A 25,244-nucleotide genomic window follows, 5' to 3' on the forward strand; every position below is an offset into this window, starting at 1 on the left:
CCAAAAAGACAAAGTTTGGATGAGGAATCCATTTTTATGCCCCACCTACGATAGTAGAGGGGCATTATGTTTTCTGGTCTGTGCGTCCGTTCGTCCGTCTGTCTGTCTGTCTGTTCGTCCGTCTGTCCCGCTTCAGGTTAAAGTTTTTGGTCAAGGTAGTTTTTGATGAAGTTGAAGTCCAATCAACTTGAAACTTAGTACACATGTTCCTTATGATATGATCTTTCTAATTTTAAAGCCAAATTAAACTTTTGACCCCAATTTCATGGTCCACTGAACATAGAAAATGACAGTGCATGTTTCAGGTTAAAGTTTTTGGTCAAGGTAGTTTTTGATGAAGTTGAAGTCCAATCAACTTGAAACTTAGTACACATGTTCTCTATGATGTTATCTTTCTAATTTCAATGCCTTATTATATTTTTTATCAAATTTCATGGTCCATTGAACATGGAAAATAATAGTTCGAGTGGGGCATCCGTGTACTTTCAGTTTGGACACATTCTTGTTGAAAGTTTATTTAAAAGAAGTAGTTTTTTTCATATTCCTCTGACACACACTTTTTTATATTACATTTTTACACTTTTTTTGATTGTTTAAAAGGAACATTAATATAAGAGTAATTTTCTATGATTATTTTCATATCTTTAAAAATTTTATCTGCAAATGAGTATATAATTATACACCGGCATGCTGCTGAGTGCAATAATGCCTTGAAAAACTGAGTGGAAAGTTTTAAAGTAGCAAATATAAAAATCAGAAAACATGCAGGTATTTACTGTAAAGGATTTTAGCAACGAAACAATTAGATGACAGAGTAAATACCATAACAAGGTATGCAATGCCTCCAAAAATAAAGGAGGTTTACCGTTTATACGAGATATTTTTTATCGAGACGACTTTTCTTGTTTCTTTCCCCATACCATAAAGTTCCTTACATCATGCGGATAGTTCTAAAACTTTTCAAGACTTTCCATCATAATACCTTGATCCAAAGTATTGATACATAATTTGATTTTGATGCATATAATATGTACTACGAAAAGCTGTATTAGATATAAGTGGTCTTTTAAGGATGCAAATTTCAAAAATACTTTTGTTAAGGACCAGTTAGACCCTTCGCCTTCGGCACCTGGTCAAATCGGCACCCGGTATAGTCAAATCGGGATTTGCTTAATTCGGTACCCAAGAGGTATATATGGATGATTCGTTCCAACTCCGATTCGTACCAACAAGTTCGTCCTAAGTTGCTTGGTCAGTTTGTTCCAACTTTCAACGTTTCTAACGTTTCAAAACGGTATTAAACAATATGATCCTTTCAATAGGCAAACACTACTTACCCACACCTTCATTACTTCTTTGGCAACTCACTTGACGACACATGTCTCACACAAATTGTTGATGTCCCTACACGTAAAGACAATATTCTTGATCTGATAATTACAAACTTACCAAACCAAGTACAGCGTGTTGAAGTTATCCCTGGCCTATCTGATCATGATATTGTGTTCGCAGAATTTGCAATAGCTTCATCAAAACTTAAACAAAAGCCAAGAATAATTCCATTATACAAAAAAGCAAACTGGAGCACAATTAAACAAGAAATTAACACCTTATATAAACATCTCTGTGAAAATCAGCAACATCTTTGTGTAAATGAAATGTGGAACTGTTTTAAAACAACAATAACAAAAGCAGTGAAAGATCACATCCCACATAAAACAGCAAAAACAAAGGACGGTCACCCATGGGTCACAATAGAAACAAAAAGACTCATTAGAAAAAGAGATAGACTTTATAAAAAATCAAAAAAATCTGGGAATGCATCACTTGCTAAAAAATACAAAGAGGTTAAACACCAGGTGCAGAAAAGTATACGAAAATCATACTGGGAATACATTGAAAGCATCATACTACCACCACAAGATGAAACAAATTTTGGCACTATGAAAAAATTTTGGACCTACATTAAACATAAAAAAACTGATTATAGTGGTATTACTGAAATCAAACAAGATGGCAAACTTCTAACTGATCCACTACAAAAAGCTGGGGCACTTAACGCACAATTCCAGTCTGTATTTACACCAGCATCTAATATTTCTCATACAGAATTTGTCAAACAGTGTAACATGCCACAGAATACTTCTTTTCCACCCATATCAAAATTAATAATAAAAACAGAAGGTATACAAAAACTCTTACATAACTTAAATCCAAACAAAGCAGCAGGACCAGATGAAATTAAACCAAGATTTTTAAAAGAACTTTCACATGAAATTGCACCCATACTCACTATTATCTTTGAGAAGTCAATCAAAACAGGCGTTGTTCCAGATGACTGGAAAACTGCCCATGTCTCTCCTGTATACAAAAAAGGCCAAAAATATAACCCTGAAAACTACCGTCCTATATCACTCACATGTATTTGTTGCAAACTTTTAGAACACATCGTAGTAAAACACATCATGAAACATGCAGATAATCACAACATTTTATATCCCCTACAGCATGGATTTCGCAGAAATCGATCCTGCGAAACACAACTATTAGAATTTATAGACGATGTCTCACTAAACATGGAAACTGGTAAACAAACAGATATTTTGGTCATGGATTTTTCTAAAGCATTCGATAAAGTTTCACATTCTTTTTTAACTAATAAGCTTCATCATTACGGGATACAGGGGGAATTAAATTACTGGATACAAAATTTTCTTAGCAATCGCAAACAGGCAGTAGTTCTAGAGGGGGAAAAATCTGAGTATGTTGCAGTTGAGTCAGGGGTTCCACAGGGGTCAGTTCTTGGACCAAGTCTTTTCTTGTTCTATATTAATGACATTCCATCTGGTCTAACATCTACAGTACGTTTATTTGCAGACGACACAATAGTTTATTTGGCAATCAAATCAAACTCCGATGCATTAACACTACAAAAAGATCTTGACAAACTGGCATCGTGGGAAACTACCTGGAAAATGGCATTCCACCCAGATAAGTGTAATGTAATTTCAGTCACCAGAAATAAAAAACCAATCACATTTAACTACACATTACACAATCATTCTTTAGAACATGTAACAACAGCAAAATATCTGGGGGTCACCATCAGTTCAAACCTTAAATGGGATGTGCATATTAACAACATATGCAAGAAAGCTAATAGCACACTAGGCTTTCTAAAGAGGAACCTGAACATAAGTTCAACATCCATTAAAGAGCAAGCATATAAGTCCCTAGTAAGACCATCACTAGAGTATGCTTGCTCTGTTTGGGATCCATACTTACAACAAGACATAGATAGCATTGAAAAAGTTCAAAGGAGGGCTGCGCGTTTTGTTACCAACAAATACAGAAACACCTCAAGCGTTGGTAACATGTTACAACATCTTGAATGGCGCAGTCTCTCTGACAGAAGAAAAGACTCCAGATTGGTAATGCTCTACAAAATTGAACACGAAAAGGTTGCAATCCCTAAACAAAATAAATTAATTCCACAAAAAAGACAAACAAGACATACAAATTCGAACAGCTTCCAAATTCCATCCTGCAAAACACAGTACAGAAAAGAGTCATATTTTCCAAGAACTATCACCGACTGGAACAAACTACCGGACAACATTGTAAATTGCACTTCAGTCGACTCTTTCAAATCTTCAATTTCAAAGCATCAATATTAACTCAATTACAACATCTTACTTTATTATACAAAACATTTTAAATTTTTAATTTTTCCTATTTTTTAAAAATTGTACATTTTTCCAATCTATGTCTTGTTGTAAGTTTCCTCCTGTGACATAATCTTCAATTTGTTGAAGGCGGTCACTATATGGTAGAATAGAATAGAATAGGCATTATTATATTAATTTCAAATGCTGTACTTACATAAATGATAAAATTTATATAAAAACTTATGTAATGTTTATTGGTCGTTAAGGTTACAGTTGAGTAGAATCTTAATGTAGAAATGCATGGTTTACGCTAGACAAAGTGTTAGGCAGATTTAGACGTATGGCGGGATAATAAGTGGCCGGGTCGAAAGTTATAAGGGTGATCGTAAGGGACTCTCTATGCTCTGTAAGGGTACACCTTTGTCAAGTAAATAGTGGTAACGACCATGGGTATATAAGAGAGTGAGAAACGGCACTTGAGGCTGTCAGTTGGCTGACGATGAGCCGTCATAAGTCAACAGAGCGTACGTCGGTAATATTAAGTGCTGGAAAAGCTTTAATATTTAGAGGACACTTTGTATGGGGTACAAAGTAAACGTACAAGTTGAAAGCATTGACAAGGCAGACTGTCCCACTTGGAGGACAACTTGTACCAGCCCGCACTTTCTGGTAGTGACAGACTGTCCCACTCGGAGGACAAGTTGTACAATCCGCACTGTCTGGAAGTGACAGACTGTCCCATTCGGAGGACTGGCTGTACGAGCAAACACTGTCTGATACAGACAGACTGTACCAGCCATACTGTCTTTTAGTGACACATCGTCCCATCTTGAGGACAGGCTGTTTTATTGTATCATATTTGTATATATATAATTGTCCGTTGTTACTTTATATCGGCAAAGAGTCAGTGTATATATTTTAGTTCATTGTGCATAATATATAGATAGTTGCAGTTTTTAGTTTTACCGTATTGTTTGTGGACAACTTGGATCCAAGTATTTACTGGAATGGACATTTAAGATATAAACACCTGGTTACACATTACACTTATCTAAAAAAAAATCTATGGTTTATTAATTAAGAAGAAAGAGATATTGGGCATGATAGTAATGAAAATTAGACTATTTCTAATTGAGTTACCCTCTTTAAATAAAGAATTATTATTATTATTATAGATATTGATAATTATTTTAAAATTATTAAGGTTAGTATTTCATGACAATTCAATAGTTCGAATATGAATAAAGTACTGACTTAACCCATACCTGTTAAAATCCAACCATAAATGCCTTCAAAGTTATTATTGAAAAATTATCTATTATATGAAATCAGGGACTTTCTACATGTTCAACTTCTATACTAACAGGACTGGTCACTTATAACAATGTCTATACAAATTATCAGACTGATCTCTGTTGAGCTGATGTCACATGACTTTATAGCAAATCATTTCACATTCACAACGTTTGCTTCATAACTATATGTTCAAGTTTAACAAAAAATCGTTTTTATGAAATTTTATACATTTTGTCATTGCAAAAAGTTGTTTTTCAAAAGATTTCTCAGATCATTTTTTATAAATATTATTCTCTGAACTTTGAGGTATTTGTTCATTGAATTTTAAGTAGCTGCCATCTTGTTTGATATTTAAACCATTTTACACAACTGGGATGTTCTTCAAAACGATACGTCTAAGTTTAATAATTCATCATCCTTTCAAAATCTTATATTTTTTTGTCATCGTAAATGGCTATTATTCAGATTTTATATTAACAACTAATAATAATTATTTAGCAACAATGTACTGTGAAATACACAAATAACTTCTAGCATCGTATATCAGAGATATGAAACTAAGTTTATTGTTGGGTGGTCTTGGTGGTGCATGTAGCTTTAAATTAGGTGTAATACCACCATTGATTTTCCCCTATTTAAGGAATCACTGAAGCCTGACTGGAGCGGGCCCCCTCTTAGGCAGTCAGTGGGCCCCCACTTATGAAAATTTCTAGATCCGCCAGTGAATCTAATAAAAAAAATGCTTTCACCAAAAGAATAAATAGTGATCTATTTGAAGGACGCCCTTCTTCAGCTTTTATTGACAGTTATACCAAAACATCTAGTATTAACCTCTTGTTCTGTAAATGTAACCGAAATCAAATGTATTTAATTCTATTTTTATTCTTTGCAGATAGAAGATATTTACTAGGTGATGGAGCATTAAGAATACAAAGCTATTTAAACCATTGTCAGGATTATCAGAGCAACTATGATGATGCCAGAAAAGGTACATCAGAAATTACAGATATATATATATATTCAATATCTGTAATTTCTGATATACATGTATATATATATAATACGAACCAAGAGAACTTGCACAATACAATTTAGAGAACTTGCACAAGACAATTTTGAAGCAACAGGATAGGAGTACATGGCTATATGCATGCTCATATAGGAGTACATGGCTACATGCATGCACATATAGGAGGAGTACATGAATTACATGGCTACATGTATGCACATAAAGAAGTACATAGCTACAATGTACATGCACATATAGGAGTACATGGCTACATGCATGCACATATAGGAGTATATGGCTACATGCATGCACATATAGGAGTACATAGCTACATGCATGCACATATAAGAGTACATGGAGTACATGGCTAGATGCATGCACATATAGGAGTACATGGCTACATGCGTGCACATATAATAGGAGTACATAGCTACATGCATGCACATATAGGAGTACATAAATCATAAAAGACGTGGTATGAGTGCCAATGAGACAACTCTATGGCTACATGCACATATAGAAGGAATCATAATATAGCTTTATTCACACAGACACATTGTGAAACAATCATTAATAAATCAGTGTATCATCTACGAGAAGAGATATTAACAGCCGAGCTACTGCAAGTTAAAAATAATTTGCGGTTTCAAAAAACAGGAAATCAATAGCCACAATTAGCTTTTCTTAATGTTAAAGTGGATACATTTTCTCATATATCAGCCATAATATACTGAACACTAGACTTTAGGAAAATTACTCAAACTTTAAGTACAAATGTATATCAATCAAAACCTATCTATTGGAGGAATTGTAAAATTGAGCCTTCTGAAGCACAAGACCAGTTATAAATTGTCTACAGCAGAGGCAGATTTAAAGGGGGGGGCCTCTTTTTCTGGGAAAAATTTGTTTGATTACATAGGGAATCCCTAAAGTATAAACGAGCCCTATTTTAGGAAGCCTGTGGGCCCCCTCTTCTGGATTCGCCACTGTGCAGTACATATTGACTACAATTGTATTTCACAGGACTAGGATTAATAAGAATATATTATTTTTTATAGAGACTTTTAGGGCTGAAATGAAAGATAAAATATCAACAGGAGATGTTATTTTAGGAGACGAACTGAAAACAATGATCCATCTTGTAAAGACAGATGAAGATGTAGATATGTGTATAAAAATGGCTAACCAGTAAGTGATGATAGTATGGTCACTATAGCTTACATTTAAGCATTTTAGATATATTAGAATAAGATACAGGTACGATAGCTTTCCTTTGCCCTCAAAATTGACAACAGTTAATCATCAATGATGGTTGAAAATTTTCAGCTAAACTCTATAAAATATGAAAACTGTTGTCTTCAGATTAATGTACTAACACAGCATCCAAAAATTCTCAAATGCTATAGGATGAAATGGTGATTTTCTGATCTCAAATGATTAACAATTAATATTTTTGTCAGGCAATGAATGGCCAATAAAAATGTTGATAATATATTCTAAAGGAAAGCATACATTTAGGAAATAAATTTCACTAGAAATAGTTCTATGTAAAACAAGACCAATATGGGGTCTGGATCTACATTTCTATGTACAATTAAATGAAATTTCAAACTATCTGCAAACAGGAAGAAGCTAAAAATTGCATTTAAGCTTCACCTCAACATTATCAAACGGCAGATTAAATATAAAAAAAGGGTTGAGTGGTTAGTAAACCTACTTTTGCTGTTGCAAATGCAGGTAATATTGAAGTAGATGTGGTATGATGCCCAATGGTACAACTATTCACCACTGACCAGTGTCCAAATGACATGGACTAAGTAAATAAAGGTCACCGTAGTGCCTTTAAAAAATAGCTTTCTGTATTTACTATGCAAAATAAAATGGTTCTGACAAGTTTATTTAATTTTGATAAATCATATATTGATTTAATTTGTCTTTGTTTTTGTTGAGCCTGCGACTTAGTTGCAGAATGCTCGACAATGGGATAGTGATTTGCTGGCGGCAAGGGAGGCTACGGCGCTAACTTAACTTTTCAAAAACTTTATATTTTAGAAGGTGGAAGACCTGGATGCTTCATACTTTGTATATAGATGCTTATGTTACAAAGTTTTCATCTGTCACATGTTCATTGTCCTTGACCTCATTTTCATGGTTCAGTGACAACTTGAAAAAAAACCAAGATTTTTGAAATTTTAATTTCTCACTTATAATAATTTATAGGATAACGATATTTGGTATGTGCTTCCCTTGCAAGTTCCTCGTCCCATCATACAGTTTTCATATGACCTTGACCTCAATTCATTGATCAGTGAACAATGTTAAGTTTTGGTGGCCAAGTCCATATCTCAGATACAAAAACAATATGTCTACTATTCTTGGTGTATCGAAGGATTTTTAGGTGTACATGTCCAACTGGCAGGTGTCATCTGACCTTGCACTCATTTTCATAGTTCATTGGTACATTTGTAATAGTAAGGTATTTGTGTTTTGGTCTGTGTTTCTTGTAATGTGTGCATTAAGGCTAGTATTGATGGTGTATTGAATGATTGTAAAATGTCCAACTGGCTGGTGTCATCTGACCTTGACCTCATTTTCATGGTCCATTGATCAAAGTTAATTTTCATGGTTGAGTTTGTTTCTTAGATACAATAAGCAACAGATCAAGTATATTTAATGCATAGATTGATTGTAAGGTGTACATGTCTGCCTGACATGGTTCATCTGACCTTTACCTCATTTTCTTGGATCAATGTTTACAGTAGTTTCTTTGTTAAATCTGCTCTTGACCAAGGTATTTAAACTTTTGCAAGTTTACCTGTATCATTGAATCAATACAATAGATATTGTTCTCTGTGTAGTTTATTCACTTGGACATTTAATTTTTTTATAGGAGAAATCTATCTCTCATTGATCAATTTGCCTGACCAAAAAAATATCTTCTTTGTTGATTGAAATACATGTATAAAATCACATAAACTGCATGTGATACAGTATTTATTCAATATCAATAATATATTTTCAATCAGTTCAATATCAGCACTGATTTAATTATAAAAAATTTATTTCTGATTTTTTTTTTACTACTGCATGCATTTATGTTTCAAAGAATTTGCATTTTTTTTGTGGTTGTTCAGTTATAAAGAATACATTTATGAAACCCTTTATACATGTTATATAAGCATTATCATTTCAAGTTTTTATTTGTGAACAGGCTAAAGAAAGCAAATTTAAATAGGTAAAATGCTGAAATTTGTAAATCAGTGTTTATATCAAACAAATTAAAAATGTGTTATTGAATAAATACAACATCACATCAGGAACATATATATTATCACTGTTCCCAGATCACATGCAGTTTTATAATCACTTATTTGTACATGTATTTCCATCATTGACAGCTCAATTTTTTGATCATGTAAATTAATCAGTGAGTGATAGATTTCTCTTGCAAGAAATTTAAAGGTCCCATTGAATAAACTGAACAGAGAACAATAGCTATTGTATTTGTTAGATGGGACAATAGAACTTACAAAAGTTTAAATGGACAGGTAACTTGCAGGTGAATCTGTGAAAAACTATGATAGGGTTTGCAATAAGTTATGTGATAGTTGTAGTAAAGCTTTATATTTTGGACTATCAACATAATATCAATGGTGTAAAGAAAGGAAGACATTTTAACATGTGCACTCTTGTTCCTACACTCTTGATAGTTAAAAGATGCTATTTTAAAGTTGAAGAGACAATACATGTATTTGATTGTTGCTTGCATTTTTTTCAGGTACCAGAAAGTAAAATATCAGCTTCAACAGCGATATGATTTTTTCTTTGGTCCTGTGTTTATGAGGATGTTACATCATTATAAGAAAGCAGATGTTGCATTTAAGTTGATGGAAGATAGGGTAACTATACAGGAAGTTTTACAGCCGATTACATTTAGTGTGTAGGCAAAGCAACTATCTTTGGTTAGCTTGCTTGCTAGCTGAACTGTGAAGTCATACTAGGTAAGGTATACTACCCTCCTTTCGAAGTAACCTAGTCTTACAGACAGATAAAATGTTTATATGTCCAGACCAGTCTATTCTTAATAGAGGGTAGATTACCTAACCTAGTAATGACTTCACGGTTCAGCTAGCAAGCCAGCTTACCAAAGGTATTACATACATTTGCCTACACACTCAAATCAATCAGCTATAATTATATTTCATAAATAATTTAGAAATTTTCTGAATTAAACTTAAAGGGATGGTTGAGAATTATTATGGGGTTATCTGTCATCAATAAAGTTGCTGATGCAAATGGTGGCGATTGCCAGTGTTGACATTCTGTCAGGTTGGAAAAAGAGATTGATTAATCCTCCCAATCTTAGGTTGTATGGGCCCTAGCTACAATATTGAGGCAAGAAAAGAAAGGTAATAAAGAGGGAACCTGTGAAATAATAGTAAGCAGAAGTTTAAGGGACCACCTGGTATACAGTTAGGATGAACTCTATATCATTATTCCCAGAAACCTTACAAACAATATTAACATTGTAACAGATAACAATGATAGTAAGTGTTAAATTAATTAGATGTCTGTATATACACTTTGGCTAAAAAGAAAACACAGATTAGGAAAAACCAAAGACAGGCTCAAATTCAATGAAAAAAATAAGGTTGGTAATCAGTGAAAAGGAATGAAAATAAAGGCAAAATGTTTTAAAATGTAGGAAAGCCAATGAGTATAATTGCAGAATGAAAAATATAAAATGTTTTTATAGAAGCAAGGATATATTGAGATCAAACATTTTATCTTCAGTTCTAATATGACTTTCTTTGATCGCTTTGAGTACACGTCTGTGGTAAATTATGAATATATTGTTAGGGCTGTTCCAATCATACTCCAACGTCATATGGTTTTTTATGAATGAGTTACCCGACGTCACTGTATGATGACATTAAAATATTATAAACCTTTTATGGGAAAATGCAAGATTGTGAAACCGAAAATCTTCACAAAATGGAATCGTAAACAAACAATGATAAAATGTGTTACATGTATTAGCCATTTTTTTTTTTACATATGAATAAAATTTTCATTTAAATTCATCTAATCCTATCTAAATACTTATTGTAAATAGTTTAAGCATGTCACTTGTTCAGTTTGTTCTATCTTTTTAAATCAATGTAATAGTGTGTTTATTCACTGAAAGCAAATATTTGCCTTCCCCTCAAACAATTTGATAAGAAAAAATAGTTGTATGTGTTCTATTACATGTATTAGAATAGAAATAATTCATGAAATCTTGAATTTATACCAATTTTACCACAGGTTGGCCCTTTATGTCGATATTTTACCCCTTTCTGTCACTCATGGTAAAAATTCTGCACAAGAGGCCAACCCGTTGTAAAATCAGAGTAAATTCAAGCCCCCATGAATTATTTCTTAATTGATCTTTTTTATTATCACTTCAGAAAGGAATGAGAAATCTGCTTTTCCACCTGACTGGAATTGTGATCTATATGGATTTGTTGTATGAGGGAGAAAAGTATGAACAAGTTGTCAAATGTTATGAGGAACTTGATAGATCTCAGAAGTATAAGCACCTACCACTGAGAAATCACATGACTTTGGCAATGGCAGCTTTGTATAAAATGGTAATATTTGTTTTTTAAAGTTTTGTAATAATCTATGTAATTCATTTTAATATCAAACTTTATTGCTAAGAGTATGATAGATATGCACTATATCAAATGGTAACTTTGCCATGATTTATAGCTTCAAGTTTTCCTGCTTTTTTTTGTGTGTGACTAACATGGATTCAATAAGGGAATGCAATGCAGAAAAATTAGACAGCAACCTAACAGTAATGATATCCTTAGAGTTTAGGAATATGAATCACCTTAAAATTGTCACCAAAGTGTAGATTTATTTTTGTCTTCCCTGATGAAAGCGAGATATACATGATAATTTTTCAGCGTCCTCCTCTATGTCAATGATTTTATTAATCAGAACTCATGACTATTTATGTTTGAGGGTTTTTTTCACATTGTTATGCAATGCTATGAAAAGAAGGGAAAATTTTTAAGTAAGCATTTGATTTTGATATTTATCAGTAATTTTTTTTAATTTTACTTTAAATTGCATATTAATATGGATGTTTATAAGAAGAATATATTAAAGTATTTGAAAAAAAGCATGGGTGTATTCTGCTTGTAATTTCAAAAACAAACATTTGGGAACATAAACAAACATGAAAAGTTGTTTATCTTTTATTTCTGGATTACATATGTCTATAATCCCCAGCACTGTCTAGTAATTTTGATTTTAGAGTAAGACTGCTGACATTATATAGCTGAATTCATTAGAAAAAATTTGTCTGAGACTAAAATGATATAAAGATCTATCTACTTAATATTTTAACCAAAATTATCAGATGACTCCTGGAAGAAGTTATTGACCCAAACAATGATTCTTTTAACTTATTTTCTCCGTTATTTGTCATTTCTGATATATGAATATTCTGCTTTTTTGCATAATTATACCCCCGCTTTCAAAAAAGGGGGGTATACTGTTTTACCTCTATCTGTCCTTCCATCCATCAGTTCATCAGTCCGTCAGTCCGTCTGTCCTTCCATCCATCAGTCCATCAGTCCTTCTGTCCCATGAATATTTTCGTCGCATTCATCTTAGTAACTACTAACAAGGATTTCTGAAATTTGGTTTCAGGGTTTATATAGGTCAGTTATACCGTGTGATGTGTTTTCAGATTCATCACTCAACAACTTCCTGTTTACCGAACACTTGTATCATTTTACACATAATGGCCAGATTCAAAATTTTCGTCACATTTTTCTCAGGAACTACTTGACAAGGAACTCTGAAATTTAGTTTCAGGGTTTATATAAGTCAGTTATACCGTGTGATGTGTTTTCAGATTTATCACTCAACAACTTCCTGTTTACCGAACACTTGTATCCTTTTACATATAATGGCCAGATTGAAAATTTTCGTCACATTTTTCTCAGGAACTACTTGACAAGGAACTCTGATATTTGGTTTAACCATGATGAGTTACTGATCAAGTTTCAGTTTTGTTCCGCTCCGCTACTTTTTGCCGAAATTACAGGCTTTGGACTTGTTAAAATGATAAATTGTTGGAAATCACAGTTATACAACTTTTTTTCTATACACCTCCAGATTTTGAGCTGATTTTTGATACATGTATGTGAGACTACCATCATGTTTGCATCCACATGTGTTATTGAAATTGCAGTTTTTCAACTTTTTGGGATGGGCCATTCGTGTCGCTTTGACACATCTAGTTTTTATTATATTTGTGAAAACTGCCACTTTTACTCACTAAAAATGAAAAATCTAGAAAATGGTCAAGCCATTTTTTTAAATCATTGTCTTTAATTTTGTCAATGGGGTATGAATTTGCTTAAATATATTTTTCAGAACAGTCAACAAGCATTAGAAAAAGCTACAGAGTTAGTTCAAGCTACATATCACAACAGTGAGAGAATAACATCACCAAGAACAAGAGCATATGCTGCAGCTTTAGCCTTAAATCAGGTACATTAAAAATGGTATGTAATGTCTGAGTACACAGTTATTTTGTAGTGCATTTCTTTTAGACAATAAATGAAAATAAAAAAAATCTCATTTGCGCTTCCACTACAATATTTTTCAGTGTGTAGTACTACTTTTGGGACAAATTATTTCAAAATCATAGAAAACTTCATAGGCTCTAACTCAAAATATGGACAATTTTTTGATAAGGGAGTTTTGAAATCTTTTGACAGCTTTCGAAGTGCTAATTTTTAATCTTTTCCAGCTGGACCAAATCACTACTTTAATTTAAAATTTATGACCCAAATTATTTTTCAGTGTAATTTCATCCCCTTATTAGCTATTTGAGGCATAAAACATGAAGAAATACATGGAAGAGGTTTTAACAAAAATTGGCAAGTAACACACTGTCTACACTAGGGACTTTATTCGTGGACAACAAAAATCAAAGGACAATAACTGTGTACTAGGACCATAATACTTCAGGGATATAACTCAAAGTAATTTTTTTGGTCAAAACTTAATAAAAATTCAAAACATTAGTCAAGGTGTTTGGTAGTAGCAAAAAAAATTGGTGCCACCTTAATTAAATTATTACTGTGAAAGTACTTTTATTCATGGTTATAAAATCAATTTTTATGGTTTCAGCAAAAGTTAAATGTTTGTTGGTTTTTAAATTCATGGATTTAGTTTTGGGCAACAAATTTAGTGAATATCATGACATTAAAACAGTGTTATGAATGAAACTAGATTATATTCAATATATGTGCTATATTTTAAAGTTGTTTTGTAATTGTTTCATGTTAGAAAATTCTTTATGCGTTGTGCATTTTTACGATTATGAAGAAAACTTTAAACAAAAAACTTACTTTCAATGCATTTTGAAAGTTTTTCTTATGATCTTTACATGCTATATATTTCTTGCATGTTTATCCCGTTTTACCAAAATCTTTATTTTGAAAAACAAATATAAAGAATGACAGAAACTGAGAGGAAAATGGAGATGGATCGAATTCATTAAATATGTCAATTCCGCCATGGCTTGTAATTCTTGGCCCATATGAATCAAGCTACTTTAGCTAGGATTTATTCCAAATGAACAAATTTTTCTACATGTCCTTGCTTTATGAAAATTAAGGAAAAATGTTGATGAGAAATATAATTTTTGTTTTCAAAACTCATTTGAAGAATTTATAACTGGACAAAAACATGTTAATTTTAAATGGGGGAATAAATCTTACTTAATTAAATTAGTAGGTTAAATAAGGCCCTAAAATGGTCCCCTAACTAGGCATAAATCTAATATTAGGATTTATTGACCAATTTTACAATGAATCATAGCTAATACAGTGATTAGATAGGAAGTTAGACTATTTGTTGAAAATTTACATTCATTTGTATTATTCATGACATCACAAATGGTACTTGTTTTGATTTTCCAAAAATAATCAATGTAAATGGCTAAATTTCCATTGAAGATTGGACATGAAACATGGAGTGCATTCGTCGTCAAAAAAGGTCTTTGAAAATAACATTTGTAATGACTTTTTACATGTCTAATTGGAATATGTAGTTTATTGACTCCTGCACTCTATGTTTCCTGGTCCTAAATTTGGCTGAAATCTGTCTGGTTTATTAAAATTTCGACCAAAATCCCTTATTTTGATCTAATTGGAATGTAAAAATGAACACTTTAGAAAAATTTTACAGAAATAGTCAATATCCGCCTAACTTTCTCACATGTCTTCAAGTCAACTTTTAAGACATTTTTGATCTTGTATAAACATTGAACTTTTATGGCCCTTATCAAACTTACTCCTTTGGAATTATATCATATTTTTTCACAAATAGGCTTTTACAATTAAGATGAAAGCTTTATAAAATAATAATTTAAGAGTTTCACTTGTTCAAGAAATGCATTACTGTACAAGATTGAGTTTAAATGGCTAAAATATATATTTGTGTAAATACAATTTGCATATATAAGCTAGCTATCTATTAATAACATTCCTATCTGGAGTTTTAAGAAAATTGTGGGAAAAAAAATTAAATACTATGCGAAAACAGTCTCACTTGCGAAGCAAATATATATATCACAAAAATAGTGATTCTTTTTGTAAATTTAGAAATTTGAACACAAAAAAAATCTATTAAAATTGGTAGATGGCAAAGTAATCAGGGAGAACATTTTATTAATACTTTATGTAATTCTGGTGATATTGAGGACGAGTTTCATTATAAAACACAATAGGCAAAGTAGACAATTGTTGTTTAAATGTTGTTTTTACGCATCTGGTGTACTAAAATATAATCCTGGTACCTTTGATAACTATTTACACCATTGGGTCGATGCCACTACTGGTGGACGTTTCATCCCCGAGGGTATCACCAGCCAAGTAGTCCGAAGTGTTGACATGAATATCAATAATGTGGTCATTTTTATAAAATTTCCTGTTTACAAAACTTTTAATTTTTCAAAAAACTAAGGATTTTCTTATCTCAGGCATAGATTACCTTAGCAGTATTTGGCACAACCTTTTGCAAATTTTGGACCCTCAATGCTCTTCAGCTTTGTACTTGTTTGGCTTTATAAATATTTTGATATGAGCGTCACTGATGAGTCTTATGTAGACAGAACGTGCGTCTGGCCTACTAAAATATGATCCTTGTACCTTTGATAACTATTTTCTCCCGAATGACACCACATCTTGTAATATAACTGTATTGAATATGATCATAGGTCGTGCATAACAAAGCCTTCAGTGTGTGCTGATTAAAACTTAAGTTATTTCTCAAATAATAAATATAAGATAAAAAAATAAATTATCTAAAGAAAGCATACCCTTAACACTCACTAAAACATCTATTACAGTCCTGGGTGCACTTTAGTGGCCTGAGTGTACACAAAGATTACTGAGTGTTTTTAAGACATACTGGGCGCTATGAGGTGTAAAAAATTTCATTAATCTCTAATAAATGAGAAAAACATTTTTGAGACTTCTTTGAAGCCAATTTAAAAGCCATGTTACAAAACTAATATGAAATAATTTTGATTCTTTCAGAATAATCCAGATTTAGCATTAGAAATACTAAAGCTGTCAGTTGAAAGTGAATTTGTCCAGAGTTTGAATACAGCATTAAAAGTAAGTACGGGTATATGATATTAGCGCAGAAAATGCACTACTAGAAGTAATTATTCAAAATAAAAGAAGGGTTGAACATAATTAAGGCTTTTTTTTTGCTTTTGAATTGTTTTGTTTTGTCAGACTTGGACTTCAAAAACTTTTTATGTGATATGAATGGTAGTCATTTGGGAAGGCCATCATAATATTGACTAAAATACTTTTTACGCCCCATCTAGCTATAAGAACAATTGTTTTTAATTCATGTTTTTTTGTTCGTCAGTTCCTCTGTCCTTCTGTTCATCAGTCCATTTGTTCGTCTGTCCAGCTTTCAGGTTTAAATTTATTCAATTGAAATCCAATCAACTTGAAATTTAGTACACAAGTTTCCTCTGATTTGATCTTTCTAATTTTGAATGCCAAATTAGAGTTTTAACTCCTATTTCACAGTCCACTGAACATCGAAAATTATAGTGTGAGTGGGACATCTGTGAACTATACATGCTTTAGACACATTCTTGTTCATACATATATTACAAATTTAGATACAAAATAAAAAAGGTGTTATCAGAAACCAGGCTGTTGTTTTTGATATTAAATTGTTCTGTTTTGTCAGTCCTGGACTTTTATAACTTTCATTGCAGGGGCGGATCCAGTTCCTAACCAAGGACAAAGGAGGGGGTTCCAACTACATGTCCCCATTCAAATGCATTGATCGTTAAAAAAATAAGGGGGGGGTCCAACCCACAGAACCCCGTGGATCCGCCACTGTTTTGTGATATGAAATAATGTTTACTAAAATACCTTTTTCCGATTAAATATTTAGATGCATATTATATTTTTTGAAGCTGTAACATTTTACACCTATACATAACAGGTAATCATTTCAAAAATAATAAATCATTATACCCCCGCTTTAAAAAAGGGGGGGTATACTGTTTTACCTCTGTCTGTCCGTCAGTCCGTCCGTCAGTCCGTCAGTCCGTCCGTCCGTCAGTCAGTCCGTCCCATGAAACTTTCGTCACATTTTTCTCAGGAACTACACATCCACCCTTTCTGTAAATTTGGTATCAACATTTATATATGTTAGCCATACCGTGTGATGCGTTTTCAGATTCATCACTTGACAACTTCCTGTTTACCGAACACTTGTATGATTTTACACATAATAGCCAAGTTGAAAATTTTCGTCACATTTTTCTCAGGAACTACACATCCACCCTTTCTGTAATTTGGTATCAACATTTATATATGTTAGCCATACCGTGTGATGCGTTTTCAGATTCATCACTTGACAACTTCCTGTTTACCGAACACTTGTATGATTTTACACATAATAGCCAAGTTGAAAATTTTCGTCACATTTTTCTCAGGAACTACACATCCACCCTTTCTGTAATTTGGTATCAACATTTATATATGTTAGCCATACCGTGTGATGCGTTTTCAGATTCATCACTTGACAACTTCCTGTTTACCGAACACTTGTATGATTTTACACATGATAGCCAAGTTGAAAATTTTCGTCACATTTTTCTCAGCAACTACAATACAAGGATTTCTGAAATTTGGTTTCAGGATTTATATAAGTCAGCTATACCGTGTGATGCGTTTTCAGATTCATCACTCGACAACTTCCTGTTTACCGAACACTTGTATGATTTTACACATGATAGCCAAATTGAAAATTTTCGTCACATTTTTCTCAGGAACTACAATACAAGGATTTCTGAAATTTGGTTTCAGGATTTATATAAGTCAGCTATACCGTGTGATGCGTTTTCAGATTTATCACTTGACAACTTCCTGTTTACCGAACACTTGCATATTTTTACACTATTAATATTATCCACTTGCGGCGGGGGTATCATCAGTGAGCAGTAGCTCGCAGTTTCACTTGTTTAATAATAGTTAATTGCTCTTAAAACTTCAAAGATAAGGAGACAACTTCCTGGAACAGGGTCAAGTGTATGTCTGACCTCTCAATAATATCTAACTGTACATGTCAAAAGTCTACAAAACAAAGGTTTTAAATTACAATGTGTTACAATCTTGTTAAAATATAAAGTTTTGAAGACATTAAGTTATATTCTACTCCACAAATTGGATTCTTGCATGATTCTTTAGTATGGGTGCACAAAGATTCGTGTTCTGTGTAAGTGTTATAATGCTGACATAACCAAACAATCTGCTTTTTGTTGAGCCTTTGACTTTTGTCGAAAAAGCGAGACATAGCGATCCATCATTCCGTCATCAGCATCCACAAATATTTACTCTGTGGTTAACGTTTTTGAAATTTAAACAACTTTCTTAAACTATCCTTGATTTCTACTTAACTTGGACAGAAGCTTGTTTATGATCATAAAATAGTATCCAGATATAGATTTTTTTTTAAATCTGTTTATCTGTATTATACTCATAAATGGACTTAGTTTTTCTGACAGTTAACATTACATTCACTCTGGTTTAAGTTTTTAACATTTTAATAGATTTCTTTAATTATCCTGGATATCCACCAAAATGGGATGAAAGCTTGTTTATGATAAAAAGATGGTATATCCAGAAGTAAATTTTGTTTAAAAAAATTTTTTTTTTTTATTTTCATATTATACTTATTAATTGACTTAGTTTTATTGCCAGTTATTACCAATGTTATTTCAACTGATTGGGTGGAGCTTACGTTTTAATTTGCATAGGGACAGTCTATTTGAAGATGCGTGTGATAAGGATGATTGCCGTTATAGATATTAATTATTTCTAATCACCTATCAGTGTCATCAAAGGAATTTACAAAACAATGACTACATGTAGACACTGCATTGATGAGTTTATCCTGAAACACCTATCTATAGATGGACTGGTTTATTATGAGCGAACCGGTTAAACTCCGCCCAGTCAAGTGAAATAAATCAAGTAATAACATTACATTAATATTCACTCTGTAGTTAATTTTTTTATAATTTTAAAAACTTTCTTAAACTGTCCTGGATTTCTACCAAACTTGGATAGAAGCTTTTGTATAATCAAAAGCTAGTACATGTATCTAGAAGTAAATATTGTAAAAAAAAATCATGTTTCTTCGTATTTTACTTATATATGAACTTACAGTTAATATTACATACAAGTTTGCAGTTAGAGTTCGTAAAACAATAATTAGAATCATAAAGTAGGCCAGACACTGTGTTCTATAGAACCCTTACAAATTTCTTTTTGTGCAGTTATTTTATTGAAACCAACACAAATTATCACTCTATGATATTTTTTCCAGATAATTGCATTGTCCAGACTTGACCAAGTAGATGCTGCAATGGAGTTGCTTGATAAATATCATGTCCAGACATCAATCAGCTATGACAAGCCATCAAAAATATTTCCAGATTGTGTAAGATTTAATGAATGTGTTATAAGAAATAAGAAGATTTGGTATAAGTGCCAATGAGACAACTCTCCTTTAAAGTCACAATTTGTAAAAGTTAACCTTTATAGGTCAAAGTATTGCCTTCAACATGAACCCCCAAATTTACTTGTGTAAACCCATTCAAACAGAATACCAACGCCAACGGTCTAATCTATATAAAAAATATGAAATGATAAAAACTTCACACATCAACAACCCCTTAACATCAAGTTCCTGACTTGTCTGGTTGCACAAGATGCATATTAAGCTTATAGTATAGGGAATGTCAGTCAATCTGGGGAAAAGAATGTCTGTTTAGTGTAATCAACACCTCCAGCAGTGGTGAATCCAGAGCATTCAAACTTTTTTAGATGTTTGAAAATACATTGGAGATGGAGATCTTCACCCCACTTTATCGATCATTTTTTCTCTTAGTCAAAGGACCATGACTCTGCACAAAATCATCAGACATCAGACCAAAACTTGATCTGTATCTTGTCAGGATAAAAATTTATACCAATTTTTAAATCCTTATTTTAAAGCATGTGACCAACAAAAGTGCTGAAAAATGATTATTTGAGTGAGTTTTCTAAGTCAGAGGACCATCAGACAGGAACAAAATTCAAACTTGATCTGAAACTTGTCATAATAAAACAAAACAAATATCAAATGAATATCTTCAAGCATAAAGAAAAAAAGTGTGGAAACTGATTTGCTGGGCTGATGGTGGACAATTAGACCAGCAGAAGGATGGAGTGTAAACCTAAAGTCCCCTTCGACTTCGTTGGGGGACTAAAAAAGAGATGTATGAAACACAAATTCATATAGCTGTATCAAAAATTCTGCTTTTTTGGGGGAAAATTCAAATCCTTCAAAAGTTTTTTCTTCCATTTCAGATAGAAGCTTTAAGTGAAATGGTTGACAGAAGCGATGACTCACAAATAAAACAAACATTTACTGATACAAAAATGGACTTGGAAAAAGCTCAACTTATAAATGATGTTTCAATATTTGACAAACTTTGTGATACAATTCTCAATAGTCGACCTGATAATGAACATATACAAAAGTTACAAGATAAGCGAGGACGACTCGTTAGAGATCATCACAGATATTGAAATGTTCTTTTGTGCGAAACTGATGAGATGCCAAAACTATAGTCTAGAGAAATTGTTAATTGATACACTGTGCCATAAAATTATTTTTATTGATGGACTACAATTGGAGCTTTATAATGGATTTCAATTGGAGCTTTGTGATGGACTACAATTGGAGCTTTATAGATGGACTACAATTGGAGCTTTATAGATGGACAATACCAATTCTGCCAAGGTGTCTGTACTTGAGATGTAGTCCTAACTTTTGTTTGTTAGATGTGTATGTTTGACCTAAATGTCTTGATATACTGAGTTATTTAAGAGTTGTGTAATGTTTTTAAGAGAAATATAGATATCAAAAGAGAAATTAATACAGGAACTTGTTTGTTATCATGGTTTATATGAATATGAATTATGGAGATTGCCTGATTAAAGATATATTTATACATATGTAGTTGGATTGCAACCATGAATCTTTGAAGCCCCATATGACCCTCCATACATTTTAGAAACTGTCCCAGCTGAGCTATATTGACAACAAGGAGTTCAAACATGTTATGCATGGTATGAAGACTATTGTAAGATTTGTGTTTATGAAAATATGACAACTGACTACTGTAATGGCCTTTTTACAGTTTAAAATCGTAAAAACTTGAAAACCAACCAGGATCAGGTTGGGATGGGAGTCTTTTGATGGTCTCTATGTTACTTATATGGGCTGTAGTTATTAACCCTTGTCATGCGGGGGCCGTAATATTACGACCTTGAAACTTCTCCGGTCTCGTGCGGTGGCCGTAATATTACGGCCTCAATGAAAAATGGCGCTTCACATTTTTGGTGTCAGAATTAACAAGTATGAAAACAAATTACTCCAATTTCAAATACTGTCTTTTGTAGAAAAGAGTTAAATCTTTCATCACGATACAAATTTTGAATTTGTGTTGACAAATAAATAAAAGAAACGATAGAATGTGGGTGGGAATTACCTTGCAGGGTTTCATACGAATGAATCGGGAATCCCCATTTCCAAATAGACAATTCAGCATACAGTAAATGATATCTTAAAAACAATTCAGCATGGTAAGGGTTAATTATTATCATAAATACATGTATTGGTGGTACAAGATATAATTTGGTCAAAAGAAATCTAGTCTGTAAAATCTTGGACACCGTTTTGTCAGAAAATGATAGAAACATACATTTAGGCAGACCTGTCTTGCCAATAATAATTCCCCAGCAAGGCATTTGAATCACATTTACTTCCAGTCAGTATGGATGGACTACTGTTAATATAATAATTGAATCAGTTTGATCAATGTTCCCCTCTCAAGTTTGTAATAAATTTCGAAAACTTATTCAGGAAATTACCATTTTTTAGTAGGGGTGGGTTCAAACCAAATATCAAATATTAGTTGTAGCATCAAGAGTCAACTAATTTGCATATGTTTTCAATATTAAGCTGTTTCAATGTACCACATATAAAAACAGATCAAGATTGAATGTTGGTCATGGTGGTGTCACTTTTACCAATCTATAGTAATGGACCTTTACAAATGAGAAAATTGCTGAATATTTTGTTTCTGTTCTCTTATTTTTGTCTGCCTAACTAAATGTTATGGAACTTATGCACAATACTGATTACCACAAAACACAAACCATGTGTGCATTTTGGTGGCCTCACTTTTACCGTTCTAGAGTTGTGCACATTTACAAATGGAAAAATGCTGTATTTTTCGTTTCATTCTTTAACTTAAGTTTGTGTCAAGCAAATGATATGAAACTTCTGCATAATGCTTATCGCTAAAATACTCTGATCAAGTCCAAGTGTTGGAATAACTGTGTTAACTGTTTGTCATATGTCCATTGTCCTTGACCTCATTTCCATCAAGGATTTATACTATACAAATCCTTGTTTCTTTTCAGTGTTGGAAAATAGTAGAAAAAATTGTCTCATGTTAATTTCTCACATACTGGAGCTTATAACCTTTAGATCTTAGGCATAAGCTCTAGCACAGGGTCAGCTAACACACTTGCCTATCTAAATGTTATACACTTGATAACGCTCTAGCACAGGGTCAGCTAGCACACTTTCTGGTGACTCCCCCCCACCCCCCCAAAAAAAACAAAACAAAAACAAACATAAAACAAACAAAAAAACAGACGAATCCGCCATCTGACTTGAAGTTACAAAAAAGTTGATAAATGAAACACTTTGTACAAACATCGTAGTTTCACTAAGAAAAAATGATGGATTGATTGTTGATGTTTTAATGTCACTTTTAAGCGCCACATTTCGGCTATTTCAAGGCGCCCAGTTTTTATTAGTAGAGGGAGCTGGAGTGCCTGGAGAAAACCACACACATTTGATAGGAAAACTGACAGTCCTAATCAATTAATATTGGAGTCGAAAACCCCAGCACGGGCCAAGTTTGCCCTGAAACCCTCAGTGTTGACTGTCTAGTGATTACTGTAGAAGAACTACTTAGACTTCTTGGCAAACGAGGCCCCTGATGAAAAAAGAAAGGTTTCTCTTTCCTTTTTTATTATCTAAACTGGGACATGAAATATTTTATTTTATTTTGTGTATTCAGTGTAAATCTTAAATCATTGTCAGAACAGATAATAACGATTTTTTTGTAGTTTCTGCCAAAAAAGAAATCATGTACTTAAGAATATTCAAATAAATGAAATCTGATTTGAATAAGTTTTAGACTCAATGAATTTCAATACGATTTTTGGCATATTTATTCCTTTAACGGGACTATTTGGGTATCAAACTTAAATTTGGGGTCGGTGGGGGGTGGGGTTTAAAGATTGGATAGTGAATCGTTGTTTCTGTTTATCAAACATTTTAAATTTATGTCCCAAACTCTTCCTTGTTTCATCCTTCTCTAAGCATATCATTAAGAAAAGAAATGCAATTTATCTTTACTCCATAAAACCGATTTGAAAATACAATATGTCAAAGTATTAATCGTCACTGATTGCAAGAATAAATCAAAGTACTGAAGTACTGAACATCAGAGGACCTCAAGTTATGTTGAATTATTGATAAATGACAGGTGTTTATATTATACCTGCCAGACAGATATGTTCACCTTACAATATAGTACAAAAATATAATTTGCTATCATATCTGAGATACTGACTTGAGCTAAGAAACTTAACTTTGTGAATTATCAATGATTACGTGGTCAAATGAGAACTCAACTGTTAGATTGGCATTGTGACAATATAGTTACAGACATACAAAAATCGTTAGCATATAACTTATAATAGAGAATCAACATAGCAAACAATTCTTCGAGGAGCTATATAGTCACTCACTGAACTATGAAAAAGAGGTTCAAGATAATCATATTTAAACAGATAAATTGTAATATTGGGCTAAATATACCAGATAAACAGCAAACTCATAAATCGAAAATAAACTTACAATTCCATGACTAAAACTGAAAAAGACATGCAAACAAATAAAAGTACACTAGAAACAACATAGAAAACTAAAGACTGAGCAACACGAACCCCACCAAAACTTGGGGGTGATCTCAGGTGCTCCGGATGATCCTGGATGAGTAAGCAGATCCTGCTCTACAAATGGCATTTATTAACAATGTTTGTGCATGTAGTATCCAGGTCTTCTATTTTCTGAAACATTTAGCTTTTGGATCAATTGCTAATTAAATGGATGTTAACACAGCAAGATTACTATCCCTTATTCTAGATTTTTGTTGCAGTCAACACAAACTTTTGAAATGTTCATAAAAAGCTTCACTGAGTTATCTTGGTTTTATTGTAACACAGTCAATCATTCATCCATTATATATTTTTTTTAAATCAGCAGCTATACATGTACATTATAGGTTCTGTTTTCTAATCATTAAATGGTTCATTGTAAATATTACAATGTATTATATGTAGATAGCCTTTCGCTAATGATGGTATTTTTGTTAATTGAATTTCACATCTGGATAGTTTTTCAACTGTTAGTCTTTTTAGCTCGTTAGCTTTTCTCATCACTTGGCTTTCGTCCTCCGTCATCGTCCGTCGTCATCGTTAACATTTTACATTTTGAACTTCTAGAGAACCACTGAATGGAATGAA

At 32.6% G+C, this 25,244-nt stretch overlaps 1 protein-coding gene across 2 annotated transcripts; it reads left to right on the forward strand.

The window, feature by feature from the left end:
* The first annotated feature begins 888 nt into the window (after nucleotides 1–888).
* Nucleotides 889–21,588, forward strand: LOC139519861 (pentatricopeptide repeat-containing protein 2, mitochondrial-like). Of its 2 annotated transcripts, none has more exons than XM_071312134.1 (9): nucleotides 889–993; nucleotides 5,857–5,952; nucleotides 7,032–7,161; nucleotides 9,752–9,872; nucleotides 11,424–11,606; nucleotides 13,411–13,527; nucleotides 16,587–16,667; nucleotides 19,915–20,028; nucleotides 20,940–21,588. In XM_071312134.1, the coding sequence occupies exons 1-9, from the start codon at nucleotides 939–941 to the stop codon at nucleotides 21,159–21,161; spliced, it is 1,119 nt and encodes a 372-aa protein (XP_071168235.1). In that variant the 5' UTR covers nucleotides 889–938; the 3' UTR covers nucleotides 21,162–21,588. The 2 variants fall into 2 exon arrangements, with proteins under 2 accessions (XP_071168235.1, XP_071168234.1); XM_071312133.1 differs by having other exon boundaries at nucleotides 917–1,189.
* The last annotated feature ends 3,656 nt before the right edge of the window (nucleotides 21,589–25,244 follow it).

This window comes from Mytilus edulis, chromosome 4 (genome assembly GCF_963676685.1).
Source record: "Mytilus edulis chromosome 4, xbMytEdul2.2, whole genome shotgun sequence".
Taxonomy (NCBI): Eukaryota; Metazoa; Mollusca; class Bivalvia; order Mytilida; family Mytilidae; genus Mytilus; species Mytilus edulis.

Excerpts from the sequence above, each read along its gene's own strand:
- LOC139519861 (XM_071312133.1), top strand. The coding sequence starts at position 1,018 with ATGCATATAATATGTACTACGAAAAGCTGTATTAGATATAAGTGGTCT. Across the intron at positions 13,528-16,586 it reads CAGCTTTAGCCTTAAATCAG|AATAATCCAGATTTAGCATT; the intron begins GTACATTAAAAA and ends TGATTCTTTCAG. Across the intron at positions 20,029-20,939 it reads CAAAAATATTTCCAGATTGT|ATAGAAGCTTTAAGTGAAAT; the intron begins GTAAGATTTAAT and ends CTTCCATTTCAG.